This window comes from Carettochelys insculpta, chromosome 34 (assembly GCF_033958435.1).
Source record: "Carettochelys insculpta isolate YL-2023 chromosome 34, ASM3395843v1, whole genome shotgun sequence".
NCBI classification, from domain to species: Eukaryota; Metazoa; Chordata; order Testudines; family Carettochelyidae; genus Carettochelys; species Carettochelys insculpta.
Window position 1 is genome coordinate 350,889 of NC_134170.1, and position 16,163 is coordinate 367,051.

Genomic DNA, 16,163 nt, shown 5'->3' on the forward strand with positions numbered 1-16,163 from the left:
GCGAGGGGCGGGGCTGGCGGAGCTGGGCCGGGCGGCGGGCGGCGGGGCCGGGGCCATGCGGACGCAGTGCCTGCTGGGGCTGCGCGCCTTCCTGGCCCTCGCCGCCCGCCTCTGGAGCGTCCTGCTCTACGTGCTGCGCCGCCAGGTCCGCACCGTGAGTGCCGGGGGTGGGGGCCGCGCGCGCGCGCGCGCGGGGGGGGGGCGGGGCGAGTGGAACGGCCGTTGGGGCGGGGAGGGGTGCATGGAACGTTCGCGGGGGGGGGGTGGAACGGCCGTTGGGGTGGGAGGGGCGCGTGGAACGCTCGCGGGGGGGGGGGGTGGAACGGCCGTTGGGGTGGGAGGGGCGCGTGGAACGCTCGTGGGGGGGGGGGGTGGAACGGCCGTTGGGGTGGGAGGGGTGCATGGAACGTTCGCGGGGGGGGGGGCGGGTGGAAGGGCCGGTGTGGGGGCGGGGAGGCCCGGGAATAAGGGATATGCTGAGGGGGGGAGGGGTGAAGGGACGTGTGAGGCGTGGGAGGGGGCACCGGGCGGGGGGGGTTGATGGGGGCTCTGGGGCATAGGCCAGTGCCGGGGTGGATGGGGGATGGGAGTCAGGACGGCCGGGGGTGGGGGGGTGGGAGTGATGGGCTGGGCAGGGGAGGCCCCGGGGGTAAGGGACCTGAGGAGTCTGGGGGTGACGGGGAAGTTGTCTGGAGCAATGAGCGGGAGTTGGGGGCGGGTGAATGGGGCAGGGGGGCCTGGTTGGGGGCAGCCTAGGAGCGTGGCGTGAGGGGGAGGACCCAGGGGGTCGCCTGGTGGGCCCGGTTGGGGTGGCCGTGTCTAGGCAGTGACGCGGGGGGGGGGGTGGCGCAGAGTGGGGTGTGGGGACAGCTACTGCGCAGGGCTGGGGGGTGGCGGCGGCTCTTTGGGGTGCTTGGGTAGTAACTGGAGGGGGAATCTGGGCCCCACTGGGGAGCGAGGCTGGTGGGGCAGGTCTGGGGGATTGGGAGAGGAGTCTTGGCTCCCGGCCCCCTGCTTTAACCACCAGCCCCCACTGCCCTCCCAGCGCCGGGGAAAGAACCCAGGAGTCCTGGCTCCCGGCCCCCTGCTCTAACCACCAGCCCCCACTGCCCTCCTAGTGCCAGGGAGAGAACCCAGGAGTCCTGGCTCCCACTCCCTGCTCAAACCACCAGCCCCCACTGCCCTCCCAGCGCTGGGGAGAGAACCCAGGAGTCCTGGCTCCCAGCCCCCTGCTCTAACCACCAGCCCCCACTGCCCTCCCAGCGCCGGGGAGAGAACCCAGGAGTCCTGGCTCCCAGCCCACCCCTGCTCTAACCGCCAGCCCCCACTGCCCTCCCAGCGCCGGGGAAAGAACCCAGGAGTCCTGGCTCCCACCCCCCTGCTCAAACCACCAGCCCCCACTGCCTTCCCAGCGCCGGGGAGAGAACCCAGGAGTCCTGGCTCCCACCCCCTGCTCTGACCACCAGCCCCCACTGCCTTCCCAGCGCCAGGGAGAGACCCCAGGAGTCCTGGCTCCCACCCCCTGCTCTACCCACCAGCCCCCACTGCCCTCCCAGCGCTGGGGAGAGAACCCAGGAGTCCTGGCTCCCACCCCCTGCTCTAACCACCAGCCCCCACTGCCCTCCCAGCGCCGGGGAGAGAACCCAGGAGTCCTGGCTCCTGGCCCCCTGCTCTAACCACCAGCCCCCACTGCCCTCCCAGCGCTGGGGAGAGAACCCAGGAGTCCTGGCTCCCGCCCCCTGCTCTGACCACCAGCCCCCACTGCCCTCCCAGCGCCGGGGAGAGAACCCAGGAGTCCTGGCTCCCGCCCTCTGCTCTAACCACCAGCCCTCACTGCCCTCCCAGCGTCGGGGAGAGAACCCAGGAGTCCTGGCTCCCACCCCCTGCTCTAACCACCAGCCCCCACTGCCCTCCCAGCGCCGGGGAGAGGACCCAGGAGTCCTGGCTCCTGGCCCCCTGCTCTAACCACCAGCCCCCACTGCCTTCCCAGCGCCGGGGAGAGAACCCAGGAGTCCTGGCTCCTGGCCCCCTGCTCTAACCACCAGCCCCCACTGCCTTCCCAGCGCCAGGGAGAGACCCCAGGAGTCCTGGCTCCCAGCCCCTGCTCTAACCACCAGCCCCCACTGCCCTCCCAGCGCCAGAGATAGAACCCAGGAGTCCTGGCTCCCACCCCCTGCTCTAACCACCAGCCCCCACTGCCCCCCCAGTGCCAGGGAGAGAACCCAGGAGTCCTGGCTCCTGGCTCCCTGCTCTAACCCAAGCCCTTGCTCTCTGTCGGGCTGTGGCAGGACAAAAGGGGCCCCAGTTGGGTTTGAGCTGCGTCCCCCGTGTGAACCCCGCCGCAGGACCTTGCCTCAGGGCATTGGGCCGGTGTGTGGTGTCCAGACGGGGCTCCCCGGGGGCGGTGGGGGGGGGTGGGATCAGAGCAGCCCCGTCTAGGATCTGGATTTTGGTTTGTCTGGTTTCTGCTAATTCCCCTCCCGGAGGGACCTTGGTTTTGCTGTGCTACCAGGACACCGGGGTGAGTGATGCTCGGGCGTTCCTCCTGGCAGGGACCGTCCCTGGCTGTATGCCTGGCGGGGTACCCCCCTTCCCGGGCAGGGGGAGCAGCTCTGTGTGGCCCCTGGTGTGGAGGAGGGGGCCTGATTTTGCTCTGTGTGGACTGTGGCCCTTGGTCTCAGTGTGGGGAAAGTTTGGGGCTGTTGGGTTTCCAGAGGGGGCAGCTGGTGTAACAGTCAGGTGTGTCGCTGTGCTGTGGGGGGGCAGCGGCAGCGGTGTGCCTGGGTGTCTTCGGGGCGCCGGAGGAGGGGGGTGTTAGGGAAACAGTGCCCTCAGCTGCAACGCAAGAGCGAGGTGGATGTGCCTCAGAGTTTAATTCGCGGCTTAAGCCCCCCCTACACCCGAGACCCCTTCTGCTTTGGGGGCGTCAGTTTCAGGGCGCTCTCGAACAACAGGGTGGGGGGGACGGTCGGGAGTGGGGAAACTGAGGGGCCGGATGGCCTTGGCCCAGCTGTGCGGTGCCTGCTGTCGAGCGTCCATTGCGTTCCTGGGATGAGAGCCCCTGTGCTGCTTGCGGTGCTGAGGGTGAGGCGGGTAGCTCGGAGCTGGCTGGGCAACAGATGTGCGGGCGGGGTAGGGACCCAGGTGTCCAGCTCCATCCCCGATTGGTGGCCCAGCTGCCGGCAGGGTGGGTGAAATGCCACCCGGTGCTTCAGGTGGTGGTGTGTCCGGGTTGCGGTACCCGGTTGCTGCTTCTTGGCCTGGGGAGGCCGGGTGCATGTCTGGGGCCCGCCACTGCTCTGGGTTTAACCCAGGGGCCCCTCACGCCTGGGGTCAGCCTGGCTGGTCAGGGTGTCAGAGCCAGGCATCTGCACGCCCGAGCTGCGAAGCCCCCCTGCCAGCTAGGAGTCCCCTGGGGTGCCCACATTAGCCGGACTCTCCCATGATGCACTGGGCTCCGACGGCAGCTTGCCCATAGCGGGGCCAGGCCCTGCCCCATTCCCTGCCCCTGCGCCAGCCAGGCCTGCCCTGGGCCGGGGGGAGCCAGCACCCCTAGAGGGGCCAGGCCCTGCCCCATTCCCACCCCCTGAGCCAGCCAGTCCTGCCCTGGGCTGGGGGGAGCCGGTGCCCCTAGAGGGGCCAGGCCCTGCCCCATTCCCTGCCCCTGAGCCGGCCAGTCCTGCTCTAGGCCAGGGGCGAGGTGGGATGGAGGAAGTTCTAGTGTCCTGCCCCCTTGGCGTCGGCGCCTTCTCCCAGGGTTGTGCCTTCCCTGCTGGGCCGTGGGTGTGTGTTTGGCCTGATCCCGTGAGGCTGCTGTCTGTCCGAGTGCCCCTGGGGCCAGCGACGTGTGGGGCTGGGGGAGCCAGGCCTTGCCAAGGGACGACAGGTGTGGGGGCCGTGGCTCGGGCGCGTTTGAGACGCTGAAGCAGGTGGGAGGTTAAAATAGAGCAGTGGGCCTTCCCCAGTCCTGCAGGGCCGGTCTAATCTGGCAGTCTCCAGTGGGGACAGGTGTCTGTGTTACGGTAGCTGTGGCAGGTGATGCCGGGGGGCTGGTGGTCAGAGCAGGGGGCCGGGAGCCAGGATTCCTGGGTTCTCTCCCCAGCACTGGGAGGGCAGTGGGGGCTGGTGGTTAGAGCAGGGGGTGGGAGCCAGGACTCCTGGGTTCTCTCCCCGGCGCTGGGAGAGCAGTGGGGGCTGGTGGTTAGAGCAGGGGGGTACAAGCCATTGCTTTCCGAGAGCTGGGGAGAGAACCCAGGAGTCCTGGCTCCCAGCTCTACCTCCCCCTCTGTGCAGTTGGGTGGCACTGGGGCGGGTGGCACAGAGCAGATGGTGTTAGTGGTGTAGAGGGGAAGGAGAAATGGGGGTACCAGGCAAGGGCAGGTCACGGGGTCCCCGCCAGTTGAAGCAGTCAGTCTGTAGGAATGGCAGGAGGCCCCCGGTTGTAGGGCTTTGCAGAATCCCTGCCCCACAGCCACATCTGTGTGTGGGGCTGGGGGTAGCAGGGCCCAGGAGGGGGAACAGCCGGGTTCGTCTCCCAGCTATGACAGCCCCTCCCGCTCTCCTCCCGCGGCAGGTGATCCAGTACCAGACGGTGCGTTACGACGTTCTCCCCCTCTCCCCTGCCTCGCGGAACCGGCTCAGTAAGTAACATCCGCCCGCAGCGCCCCCCGCTCTGACGACCACCCCCCACTGTCCCCCAAAGCAGGGGGAGAACCCAGGAGTCCTGGCTCCCGGCCCCTGCTCTAACCACCAGCCCCCACTGCCCTCCCAGCACCAGGGAGAGAACCCAGGAGTCCTGGCTCCCGGCCCCTGCTCTAACCACCAGCCCCCACTGCCCTCCCAGCGCCGGGGAGAGAACCCAGGAGTCCTGGCTCCCAGCTCTATCCACCAGCCCCCACTGCCCCCCCAGCGCCAGGGAGAGAACCCAGGAGTCCTGGCTCCCACCCCCTGATCTAACCACCAGCCCCCACTGCCCCCCAGCGCTGGGGAGAGAACCCAGGAGTCCTGGCTCCCACCCCCTGATCTAACCACCAGCCCCCACTGCCCCCCAGCGCTGGGGAGAGAACCCAGGCATCCTAGGCCTCCCTGCCATGAACTTATCCCTCTACTCTAAGCACTAGAGCAGCCACGCACTGAGGACAGTGCAGTCGAAGGGATCTGGTGGGTTGGGGGCCGTCCCGCTGCAGGCCTGGCCTGTGGGGTGGGCTGGGGCTGTTGTGGGGCAGGGGAGGAGGGTGCGGGACCCCTCTGACTCTCCCCTCTCCCCAGACCAGGTCAAGCGGAAGATTCTGGTTCTCGACCTGGACGAGACGCTGATTCACTCCCACCACGATGGGGTTCTGCGGCCCACGGTGCGGCCGGGGACGCCTCCCGACTTCATCCTCAAGGTGAGCTCAGGTCTGCCCGGCTGGGGGGAGATGGGGCAGTGGGAGGGGGCCTCTGGGTATGAATGGTGCCTGCATTGGTGGCAACTCTGTCAGAGAGAGAACCCAGGAGTCCTGGCTCCCAGCCACCTGCTGTAACCACCAGCTGTTGTATAGGCAGGGAACGGGGCAGGGCCTGGCCCCTCTCGGGGCACCGGCTCCCCCCGGCCCAGGGCAGGACTGGCTGGCTCAGGGGCAGGGAACGGGGCAGGGCCTGGCCCCTCTCGGGGCACCGGCTCCCCCCGGCCCAGGGCAGGACTGGCTGGCTCAGGGGCAGGGAATGGGGCAGGGCCTGGCCCCTCCAGGGGTGCCGGCTCCCCCCGGCCCAGGGCAGGACTGGCTGGCTCAGGGGGCAGGGAATGGGGCAGGGCCTGGCCCCTCTAGGGGCGCCGGCTCCCCACGGCGCAGGGCAGGACTGGCTGGCTCAGGGGCAGGGAATGGGGCAGGGCCTGGCCCCTCTCGGGGCGCCGGCTCCCCTGGCCCAGGGCAGGACTGGCTGGCTCAGGGGCAGTGAATGGGGCAGGGCCTGGCCCCTCTATGGGCGCTGGCTTCCCCCGGGCCCAGGGCAGGTCCGGTTGGCTCGGGGGGGCCAGGAATGGGGCTGACCCCTGTGTTCTGTGCCCTGCAGGTTGTCATAGACAAACATCCTGTCCGGTTTTTCGTACACAAGCGGCCGCATGTGGATTTCTTCCTGGAGGTGGTGAGTGGCTCCTGCTCCCATCAGGGATGGGGTCCTGCCTGCCAGTCCACAGGGCTGACCCCCAGCCCCACAGCATGCTGGGAACCTCCCACCCACCAACACTTGGCCCTGCCCAGCCGAGCTCGGCAGAGACCTAGGGCCATCTTCCTTCCCTGCAGCAGTGGGGTGCAGGCAGGGCATATCCACCCCAGTCCGCCCCCTGCCTTGGGAGCAGCTGTGGGGTCACCCTGAGCCCTCCTGTTTCCTGGCACTTCTGGCCCCAACCTCGGGCTGAATGGGTTTGCTGTGCCCCAGAAAACTCAATGGCTGGTGAGCTGATGGATGTGGGGAGAGAACCCAGGAGTCCTGGCTCCCGGCCCCCCTGCTCTAACCACCAGCCCCCGCTGCCCCCCCCAAGCTGGGGAGAGAGCCCAGGAGTCCTGGCTCCCGGCCCCCCTGCTCTAACCACCAGCCCCCGCTGCCCCCCCAAGCTGGGGAGAGAGCCCAGGTGCGCGGAGGGCGTCAGAGCCGACAGGCAGAGGTGCTGTGGTGTGCGAAGCCGAGCTCGGGGAGGTTTCTCACGCCAGCCGTTGCCGGAGGCCCCCACAGATGCTGGGGTGGGCAGCCCTAGGCCGGAAACCACGCGGCTGCCTCGGAGCGGAAGGACGCCGGCAGGTGGCTGCAGAGCCTGGGGGAGGGGGTGGACGGAGGAATGGGGGAAACTGAGGCACGCGGGGAGGGGTTTGTCCAGGCGGCTGGACCCTGCGATGGGACCCAGGAGTCCTGGCTCCCGCCCCTGCCCTGTCCCAGCGGCAAACCCAGACATCTGCCCAGCCCCCGGCGTCGCACCCCGGCGCTGTGGGGCGCCCCGAGAGGGGGCTGAGGTCTCTGTCTCCCCCCCCCCCCAGGTGAGCCAGTGGTACGAGCTGGTGGTGTTCACAGCCAGCATGGAGATCTACGGCTCCGCCGTGGCCGACAAGCTGGACAATAACCGTAGTATCCTCCAGAGGAGGTATTACCGGCAGGTGAGGCGGGGCTAAGGAATTAGGGTGGGGCTTAGCAATCAGGGAGGGGCTAAGGAACTAGGGCGGGGCTTAGGAACCAGGGAGGGGCTTAGGAATTGGGGTGGGGCTTTGAGGTGCAGAGGGAGTGGGACATAGGGCTGAGGCTCTGGCAGAGTAGAGTGAAGGGCTGAGGGGGGGCAGGAGCCTGGCTGGGAGATGGTGGGAGGACACTGGGGGGTACCCCCGGTGTTCCCCTCCCTCAGCCTCCCTCTGCCCCCCAGCACTGCACTTTGGAGCTGGGCAGCTACATCAAGGACCTGTCGGTGGTACACGGCGACCTCTCCAGCATCGTCATCCTGGACAACTCACCCGGCGCCTACAGGAGCCATCCAGGTAGGGGAGAGAACCCAAGAGTCCTGCTCTAACCACCAGCCCCCACTGCCCTCCCAGGGCTGGGGAGAGAACCCAGGAGTCCTGGCTCCCACCCCTGCTCTAACCACCAGCCCCCACTGCCCTCCCCAGCGCCGGGGAGAGAACCCAGAAGTCCTGGCTCCCACCCCTGCTCTAACCACCAGCCCCCACTGCCCTCCCAGGGCTGGGGAGAGAACCCAGGAGTCCTGGCTCCCGCCCCTGCTCTAACCACCAGCCCCCACTACCCTCCCAGCGCCGGGGAGAGAACCCAGGAGTCCTGGCTCCCACCCCTGCTCTAACCACCAGCCCCCACTGCCCTCCCCAGCGCCGGGGAGAGAACCCAGAAGTCCTGGCTCCCGGCCCCCTGCTCTAACCACCAGCCCCCACTGCCCTCCCAGCGCCGGGGAGAGAACCCAGGAGTCCTGGCTCCCACCCCTGCTCTAACCACCAGCCCCCACTGCCCTCCCCAGTGCCGGGGAGAGAACCCAGGAGTCCTGGCTCCCGGCCCCTGCTCTACCCACCAGCCCCCACTGCCCTCCCAGCGCCGGGGAGAGAACCCAGGAGTCCTGGCTCCTGGCCCCTGCAGGGTTATGTTGGGGCACAGATTTCTGCTGCAGGTGTTTGGGAATTGCGTCGGGTGGCCCGCGCTGTGCCGGCCCTTTAAGAAATGACTGTCCGTCTGTCTGTCCCTGTCGCAGACAATGCCATCCCCATCAAGTCGTGGTTCAGCGACCCAAGTGACACAGCGCTGCTCAACCTTCTGCCCATGCTGGACGCCTTGAGGTACCTGTCAGGGGGCCCGGATGCCTGGGTTCTCTCCCCAGTACTGGGAGGGTAGTGGGGGCTGGTGGTTAGAGCAGGGGGCCAGGAGCCAGGACTCCTGGGTTCTCTCCCCGGCGCTGGGAGGGCAGTGGGGGCTGGTGGTTAGAGCAGGAGCCGGGAGCCAGGACTCCTGGGTTCTCTCCCCGGCGCTGGGAGGGCAGTGGGGGCTGGTGGTTAGAGCAGGAGCCGGGAGCCAGGACTCGTAGGTTCTCTCCCCCTGGTGCTGGGAGGGTAGTGGGGGCTGGTGGTTAGAGCAGGGGGCTGATTGCCAGGACTCCTGGGTTCTATTGTAACCTCTCCCTCCTCCCTGGCCCCAGGTTCACAGCGGACGTTCGGTCGGTGCTGAGCCGCAATCTCCACCAGCACCGCCTCTGGTGACGTCGGCCCCTCCTTCCTTCTGGCGTTTGCCGCCGCATCCCACTGCTGCCACCAGCACTCTGCATTCCCTCGCCCGGTGAGGACTGTTGCAGCGCCGAGGCGGGGCGTGACTGCCATGCTCTGTGGCCGCCCCGGCTGGGCATTGACTTGAGCGGGGGGCGGAGCCTTTCCGGCAGCTGGACAAAGGGGGGGACTTGGGGTTTTTGGAGCGGGGGTCTGGTTTTACATGACCCCGCCGCCCTGGACAGAGACCTCCTGCTTCCCGGGAGTTGAGCCTGGCCTTCGGCTTCTGCCCGGCCGGGCCGAAGAGGGGCTCGGCCTTTCGGCAGCTGCCTGCCCCGCTGAGACGCCCGCGGGCGGATCTGCCCCTCGCTGGGGCTCTGGGCTCGGACGCTGGCGGGGAAGGAGCGAAATTACAGCCGCTGTGAAAGGCCAGAAACGGAGCCGTACTCAGAGTCCTTCAGGTGGGGGCTAGGAGCCAGGACGCCTGGGTTCTCTCCCTGGCACTGGGAGGGCAGTGGGGGCTGGTGGTTAGAGCAGGGGGTGGGAGCCAGGACGCCTGGGTTCTCTCCCTGGCACTGGGAGGGCAGTGGGGGCTGGTGGTTAGAGCAGGGGGCCGGGAGCCAGGACGCCTGGGTTCTCTCCCCGGCACTGGAAGGGCAGTGGGGGCTGGTGGTTAGAGCACGGGGTGGGAGCCAGGACGCCTGGGTTCTCTCCCTGGCGCTGGGAGGGCAGTGGGGGCTGGTGGTCAGAGCAGGGGGTTGGGAGCCAGGACTCCTGGGTTCTCTCCCTGGCGCTGGGAGGGCAGTGGGGGCTGGTGGTTAGAGCAGGGGGCCGGGAGCCAGGACTCCTGGGTTCTCTCCCTGGCGCTGGGAGGGCAGTGGGGGCTGGTGGTTAGAGCAGGGGGCGGGAGCCAGGACTCCTGGGTTCTCTCCCTGGCGCTGGGAGGGCAGTGGGGGCTGGTAGGTAGAGCAGGGGGTGGGAGCCAGGACTCCTGGGTTCTCTCCCCAGGGCAGTGGTGGCTGGTGGTTAGAGCAGGGGTGGGAGCCAGGACTCCTGGGTTCTCTCCCCGGCGCTGGGAGGGCAGTGGGGGCTGGTGGTCAGAGCAGGGGGTGGGAGCCGGACTCCTGGGTTCTCTCCCCGGCGCTGGGAGGGCAGTGGGGGCTGGTGGTTAGAGCAGGGGGCGGGAGCCAGGACCCTGGGTTCTGTCTCTGGTGCTGGGAGGGCAGTGGGGGCTGGTGGTTAGAGCAGGGGGGCGGAGTGTGGGCAGGGTTTAGGGGGCTGTGATGGATGTAATGAGGTGATGGGAAGAGGCAGCCCCCAAGGTTCACAAGTGGGAAGACCCCAGTGAAAGGGGGCTGGGGAGCCCCATGTTCTCTGGAAGGATCAGCCACGTTCCCAGATTCCCTGTGCGTGTTCCAGGTGGGAAGGGGGACCTCTTACCTGAGCCGTGGGTACGTTGGGGGCTCAGCAGGGGACGCGGCCCCCCAAGCAGGCTGGCCCCAAGGCAGTGCTGGGGGTCGCTGTGGGGCAGTGGGAAGTAGCTGTGTGAGCAGTGTGACATCTGTGTGGGGTTCAGGGGTCCCCAGGCGCTGCCCCCCGGCCGCAGGCAGGAGGGACTCTCACCCAGCAGGTAGAACGGGAGGTTTAGGAGGCGGCAGAGCCCAGCTCAGCACAGAGGGGTCAGTACAGCCGGCAGAGACAGTCCTTCCAACCCGTCCTGGGGAGAGGAGCCCGAGGGGGGCCCCTCTGGGGTGCAGCTTCCCCCCGCGCCAGCCTGGCTGCCCCCCAGCTCCCTCTCCCCCAGCTTCTCACTGCCGCCCCCATTCAAACCCAGCTCGGCTCCTCTGTGCTCAGGGCAGAGGTGTTACCTGCCAGCCTAGGGTGCAGCCCAGGGGTCATCCTTAGCCGCTGGGAGTTGCTCTGCCCCTCACGCACACCCAGCCTGAGTCGCACACACACCCTCTGTCTGTCTCACACACACACACCGCAGCTCCACAACACCCAGCTGCAGGGGGAAGTGTGTGGTTACAGCTGGGCTCTGCTTGGAGGTACTTTCTCCTGGTCTCCGGTGTGAGAGGGGCAGTGTTCTTCACTTGTTCAACGCTGAGCTCTGGAACTGGGCGCAGCTCGGCACCGGGTCCCTGTGTCCCTGGCCGCCCCGCCCCAGAGGTGGGCGCATCTGAGCACCGGGTCCCTGTGTCCGTGGCCGCACCGCCCCAGAGCTGGGCGCGTCTCGGCACTGGGTCCCTGTGTCCGTGGCTGCACCGCCCCAGAGGTGGGCGCGTCTCGGCACCGGGTCCCTGTGTCCCTGGCTGCCCCGCCCCAGAGGTGGGCGCATCTGATCACCGGCTCCTTGTGTCCGTGGCCGCACCGCCCCAGAGGTGGGCGCGTCTCGGCACTGGGTCCCTGTGTCCGTGGCCGCACGGCCCCAGAGGTGGACGCATCTCGGCACCGGGTCCCTGTGTCCCTGGCCGCCCCGCCGCACAGGTGGGCGCATCTGAGCACCGGCTCCCTGTGTCCGTGGCCGCACCGCCCCAGAGGTGGGCGCGTCTCGGCACCGGGTCCCTGTGTCCCTGGCCGCCTCGCCCCAGAGGTGGGCACATCTGAGCACCGGCTCCCTGTGTCCGTGGCCGCACCGCTCCAGAGCTGGGCGCGTCTCGGCACTGGGTCCCTGTGTCCCTGGCCGCCCTGCCCCAGAGGTGGGCGCGTCTCGGCACCGGGTCCCTGTGTCCCTGGCCGCCCTGCCCCAGAGGTGGGCGCGTCTCGGCACCGGGTCCCTGTGTCCCTGGCCGCCCTGCCCCAGAGCTGGGCGCGTCTCGGCACCGGGTCCCTGTGTCCCTGGCTGCCCCGCCCCAGAGGTGGGCGCATCTGAGCACCGGGTCCCTGTGTCCCTGGCTGCCCCGCCCCAGAGGGGGGCGCGTCTCGGCACCGGGTCCCTGTATCCCTGGCCGCCCCCCCCCCCCCCCAGAGCTGGGCGCGTCTGAGCACCGGGTCCCTGTGTCCCTGGCCGCCCCGCCCCAGAGGGGGGCGCATCTGAGCTCCGGCTCCCTATATCCCTGGCCGCCCCGCCCCAGAGGGGGGCGCGTCTCGGCACCGGGTCCCTGTGTCCCTGGCCGCCCCCCCCAGAGCTGGGCGCGTCTCGGCACCGGGCGAGGGCGATTCCCCCACCCGAATGGTTCCTTCCGCCCCCCCCCCCCCAAGCCCTCCTTTTAAGTTTTGGTTTCTTCCAAGTTCCCTCACGCTTCCCCGCCTGGCCTCGCCGCCGGCCTGCCATTGGTCGAGCTATGTTTCCTAGCCCCGCCCCCCCGCGCATGTCACGTTATCTTTCCCCCCGCCCGCCCAATGTTTTCCGGCCGGATCGGTGGTGGTTGGGCACGTGACCACGCGCCCTGTGACGTCACGGCCATTACGCGAAACTCCTCCGGCCCCCCCCCCCCCCGCAGGATCCTTCCACCGGCCGCTGAATTCCTCGCTGGGGTGTAGGCCCCGCCCCTCTCCCGCGCTCCCCCCCACCTGCGCGCACTCCGCCACGCCACTGTCGTAACTTGCGCAACGGCGGGCTCCGTGAATTCCATGTTTGCGCAAGGAGCGCTGCGTGAGGCGCGGAACCTTGCGTGGCGCGGGGGCAGGGATACGCTGCCGGCGTGCACCAACGGCGCAGGCCGTGCGTGGGATACGCAAACTACGCAAGGCTGGGTGGCTCTCGCCCGCGGAGGGGAGCGGGAACTCTCAGCCTACGCCATTTGCGTAGCGGCAGCTGCGGCGTAGTGACGGATTCCCCCCCCCCCCCGCTCCCTCCCTCCGCCATTTGCGTAGAGCGCGAGGCGTTCGCCGGCGAGCCGGGCTCTTTACGCCAGTGGCGTAGGGCTGGGGACGGCGGGGCGCTACGTCCCGGCCCGCCCCTGTCGCACGGGGATGACGTGCGCGCGGGAGGGGTGGTGGGGCGCGCCCGGCGGTGACGTCAGAGGGGCGGGGGCTGGGCCGGGCCGGCGGCGGTGCGCCAGTGACGCAGCGCGGGGCCCGCCATGAAGTTCGCCTACAAGGAGGAGCAGCCGTTCGAGCGGCGCCGCTGCGAGGGGGAGAAGATCCGGAAGAAGTACCCGGACCGCGTACCGGTACGCGTCCCCCTCCCCCCCCCCCTGTGCCGGGCCGTACCATTGGGGCGCGGCGGGGGGCGGGCCCGGGCGGTGCCATGGGGATGCGGGTGGGCCGTACCATTGGGTCTCGGTGGGGGTCGGGCGGTACCATTGGGGGACGGCGCGGGGGGGGGCTTGGGCGGTACTATTGGGGCCCGGCGCGGGGCGGTACCACTGTTCGTGAAGGGAGGGGCGGCGATGGGGTCGGACGGGTCCATTGGTGGTGGGGGGGAGTGGGGGTTGTGTTGGGCGCGATCGTTGTGCTGGGAGGGGAAGGGGGGGGTCAGGCTGTACCACTGGGTCGGGGAGGTGGACGCTACCATTGGAGGGGGAGGGGGTCGGGGTCGCCGGTCCAGATCAGAGCGCTGCGTGGGGGGGTGTACTGGGGCGGACTGGACCACTGCGCGGGGGTGTGTGTGGATGGTACCATTAGTTGGGGGGGGTGGGGAATGGACCACAGGGTCTGAAGTGTGTGTGGAGGGAACCATTGGATGAGGGGGGAATGGACCACAGGGTCTGGGGCAATGTGGAGGGAACCATTGGGTCCGGGGGGGGGGGGATGGACCACAGGGTCTGGGGCAGTGTGGAGGGAACCATTGGGTCCGGGGGGGGGAATGGACCACAGGGTCTGGGGCAGTGTGGAGGGAACCATTGGGTTGAGGGGGGAATGGACCACAGGGTCTGGGGTGTGTGGAGGGAACCATTGGGTTGAGGCGGGAATGGACCACAGGGTCTGGGGTGTGTGGAGGGAACCATTGGGTCTGGGGCAGTGTGGAGGGAACCATTGGGTCCGGGGGGGGGATGGACCACAGGGTCTGGGGTGTGTGGAGGGAACCATTGGGTAGGAGGGGGGGGAATGGACCACAGGGTCTGGGGCAGTGTGGAGGGAACCATTGGGTTGAGGGGGGAATGGACCACAGGGTCTGGGGTGTGTGGAGGGAACCATTGGGTTGAGGCGGGAATGGACCACAAGGTCTGGGGTGTGTGGAGGGAACCATTGGGTTGAGGGGGGAATGGACCACAGGATCTGGGGCAGTGTGGAGGGAACCACTGGGTTGAGGGGGGAATGGACCACAGGGTCTGGGGTGTGTGGAGGGAACCATTGGGTAGGAGGGGGGGGAATGGACCACAGGGTCTGGGGCAGTGTGGAGGGAACCATTGGGTCGGGGGGGGGGAATGGACCACAGGGTCTGGGGCAGTGTGGAGGGAACTGTTGGGTAGGAGGGGGGCATGAAGGGGACAGACCACTGGGCCTGCACTGGGGGGTTTGGAGGGATCGGCGCAGAAGCGACCACGGGACATGGGGCGGCCTGTGGGGGCGGGAGGGACCACATGGGTGGGGGGTGGTGAGGCCCCCCCCTTCACAGGTCCGTTGCTCCCCAAAGTTACTGGGGGCCCCTGTGGATGTTGGGGTGTCCCCTGCACTCCCGCCCCCAGCTGACCCCGGCGTCTCCCCTGCAGGTGATTGTGGAGAAGGCGCCCAAGGCCCGGATCGGGGACCTGGACAAGAAGAAATACCTGGTGCCCTCGGACCTGACGGGTGAGGCTGGGTGGGGGGGCTGTGGGGGGGCTGCGTGTGCCAGGCTGTGCCCCCCGGCGATTCCCTCCATGTCGCGGGGAGGGGCCGCGGCTGGTGGCCGGGGGTGGGTTCCAGGGGAGCCCTGACGCCTCCCTTTCCCCTCCCGGCAGTTGGCCAGTTCTACTTCCTCATCCGGAAGCGAATCCACCTACGGGCCGAGGACGCCCTGTTCTTCTTCGTCAACAACGTCATCCCCCCGACCAGCGCCACCATGGGCCAGCTCTACCAGGTGGGGCCCGGCGCGGGGCGGGGGACCAGCAGGGGGCGCTTGCCCTGGCTGGCAGGGCTGGGCGAGGGTGGTGCTGGGGGTGCTGTGGGGCAGGGAGTGGGGCGCTTTCCCCTGGCAGGCAGGGCGGTGCTGGGGGCACCATGGGGCGGGGGGCCAGTGGGGGGAGCTTTCCCCTGGCAGGCAGGGTGGTGCTGGGGGCGCCGTGGGGCAGGGATGAGGGCGGGGGGGGGGTCAGCGGGGGCGCTCCCCCCGGCAGCCGTCACTGACAGCCCCCCCCTTGCTCCCCGACAGGAACACCATGAGGAAGATTTCTTCCTCTACATTGCGTACAGCGACGAGAGCGTCTACGGGATGTGAGGCCCCCCAGCCCCCCCGGGACCTGCAGTACCACCCCATGAGCCCCTGCTCCCTCCACTGGGGGGGGGTCTGTCTGCCCCTCCCCCCTGTAATCACCCCTCTGCTCTGCCTGGGGTTCCTTGGCTAGCCCCCTGCACCCCACTTCCTGCTGCGGGGAGGCCTCCCCCTGCCCCCTTAAGCCCCTGGGGGTGCTGGGCAGGGGTGTAATAAAAGTTGGAATATGTGGATGCTGGTGGAGTTTTATAGCTGCTGGGGGTGGGGATGGGGGGTGGGAGAAGCAAAGGGGAAACCCAGGGGGTGGGGAGGGATGTAGGGGGTGCAGGGAGTGATGTGTGCTGAAGGGAAGAGGGGGGCTCAGGCAGCAGTGGGGGGGGCTTAAGAACCTAACTGCCCCTGCCCTGGGTCAGAGCAGAGGCTTATCAAGCCTGGTCTCCTGGCTGAGGTGTCTCCCCAGGGGCAAAAAGGGGGGCTCAGTCTGGGCTCCCCATCCCCCAAGCCTGTGTCTCCCTCTTTATTCTGTGAAGGGGGGGCTCTGAAGCAAGGAGGGGCCCAGGTGGAAATGGGAGGTGTGGGGTGGGTTCTCCCCCCTCTGAGGGGGAAGCAGTGGCTGGGGTGGAAACTGCTGCTGGGAAGGGAGGGAGAGAACCCAGGAGTCCTGGCTCCCACCCCCTGCTCTACCCACCAGCCCCCACTGCCCTCCCAGTGCCAGGGAGAGAACCCAGGAGTCCTGGCTCCCACCCCTGCTCTAACCACCAACCCCCACTGCCCTCCCAGCACCGGGGAGAGAACCCAGGAGTCCTGGCTCCCGGCCCCTGCTCTACCCACCAGCCCCCACTGCCCTCCCAGTGCCGGGGAGAGAACCCAGGAGTCCTGGCTCCCGGCCCCTGCTCCAACCACCGGCCCCCACTGCCCTCCCAGCGCCGGGGAGAGAACCCAGGAGTCCTGGCTCCCGGCCCCTGCTCTACCCACCAGCCCCCACTGCCCTCCCAGTGCTGGGGAGAGCACTCAGGAGTCCTGGCTCCCACCCCCTGCTCCAACCACCGGCCCCCACTGCCCTCCCAGTGCCGGGGAGAGAACCCAGGAGTCCTGGCTCCCGCCCCCCTGCTCTAACCACCAGCCCCCACTGCCCTCCCAGCGCTGGG

At 68.9% G+C, this 16,163-nt stretch overlaps 2 protein-coding genes across 4 annotated transcripts; both read left to right on the top strand.

The window, feature by feature from the left end:
- Window positions 1-9,160, top strand: CTDNEP1 (CTD nuclear envelope phosphatase 1). Of its 3 annotated transcripts, none has more exons than XM_074983041.1 (8): window positions 1-154; window positions 4,574-4,640; window positions 5,269-5,387; window positions 6,052-6,123; window positions 7,011-7,127; window positions 7,388-7,499; window positions 8,216-8,300; window positions 8,657-9,160. In XM_074983041.1, exons 1-8 carry the CDS (start codon window positions 56-58, stop codon window positions 8,715-8,717), a joined length of 732 nt encoding a protein of 243 aa, XP_074839142.1. In that variant the 5' UTR covers window positions 1-55; the 3' UTR covers window positions 8,718-9,160. The 3 variants fall into 3 exon arrangements, with proteins under 3 accessions (XP_074839142.1, XP_074839143.1, XP_074839144.1); XM_074983042.1 differs by having other exon boundaries at window positions 13-145; XM_074983043.1 differs by lacking the exon at window positions 1-154 and adding an exon at window positions 2,043-3,084.
- Window positions 9,161-12,679: 3,519 nt separating this feature from the next.
- On the top strand, window positions 12,680-15,246 carry GABARAP (GABA type A receptor-associated protein). The gene is made up of 4 exons (XM_074982966.1): window positions 12,680-12,835; window positions 14,318-14,396; window positions 14,546-14,664; window positions 14,956-15,246. The coding sequence occupies exons 1-4, from the start codon at window positions 12,746-12,748 to the stop codon at window positions 15,019-15,021; spliced, it is 354 nt and encodes a 117-aa protein (XP_074839067.1). The 5' UTR covers window positions 12,680-12,745; the 3' UTR covers window positions 15,022-15,246.
- Window positions 15,247-16,163: the final 917 nt, after the last annotated feature.

Coding starts and splice junctions, on each gene's coding strand:
- CTDNEP1 (XM_074983041.1), top strand. CDS start 56: ATGCGGACGCAGTGCCTGCTGGGGCTGCGCGCCTTCCTGGCCCTCGCC. Junction 6,124..7,010: donor TGGATTTCTTCCTGGAGGTG/GTGAGTGGCTCC, acceptor CCCCCCCCCCAG/GTGAGCCAGTGGTACGAGCT. Junction 8,301..8,656: donor CCCATGCTGGACGCCTTGAG/GTACCTGTCAGG, acceptor CCCTGGCCCCAG/GTTCACAGCGGACGTTCGGT.
- GABARAP (XM_074982966.1), top strand. CDS start 12,746: ATGAAGTTCGCCTACAAGGAGGAGCAGCCGTTCGAGCGGCGCCGCTGC. Junction 14,397..14,545: donor GGTGCCCTCGGACCTGACGG/GTGAGGCTGGGT, acceptor CCCTCCCGGCAG/TTGGCCAGTTCTACTTCCTC. Junction 14,665..14,955: donor CCATGGGCCAGCTCTACCAG/GTGGGGCCCGGC, acceptor GCTCCCCGACAG/GAACACCATGAGGAAGATTT.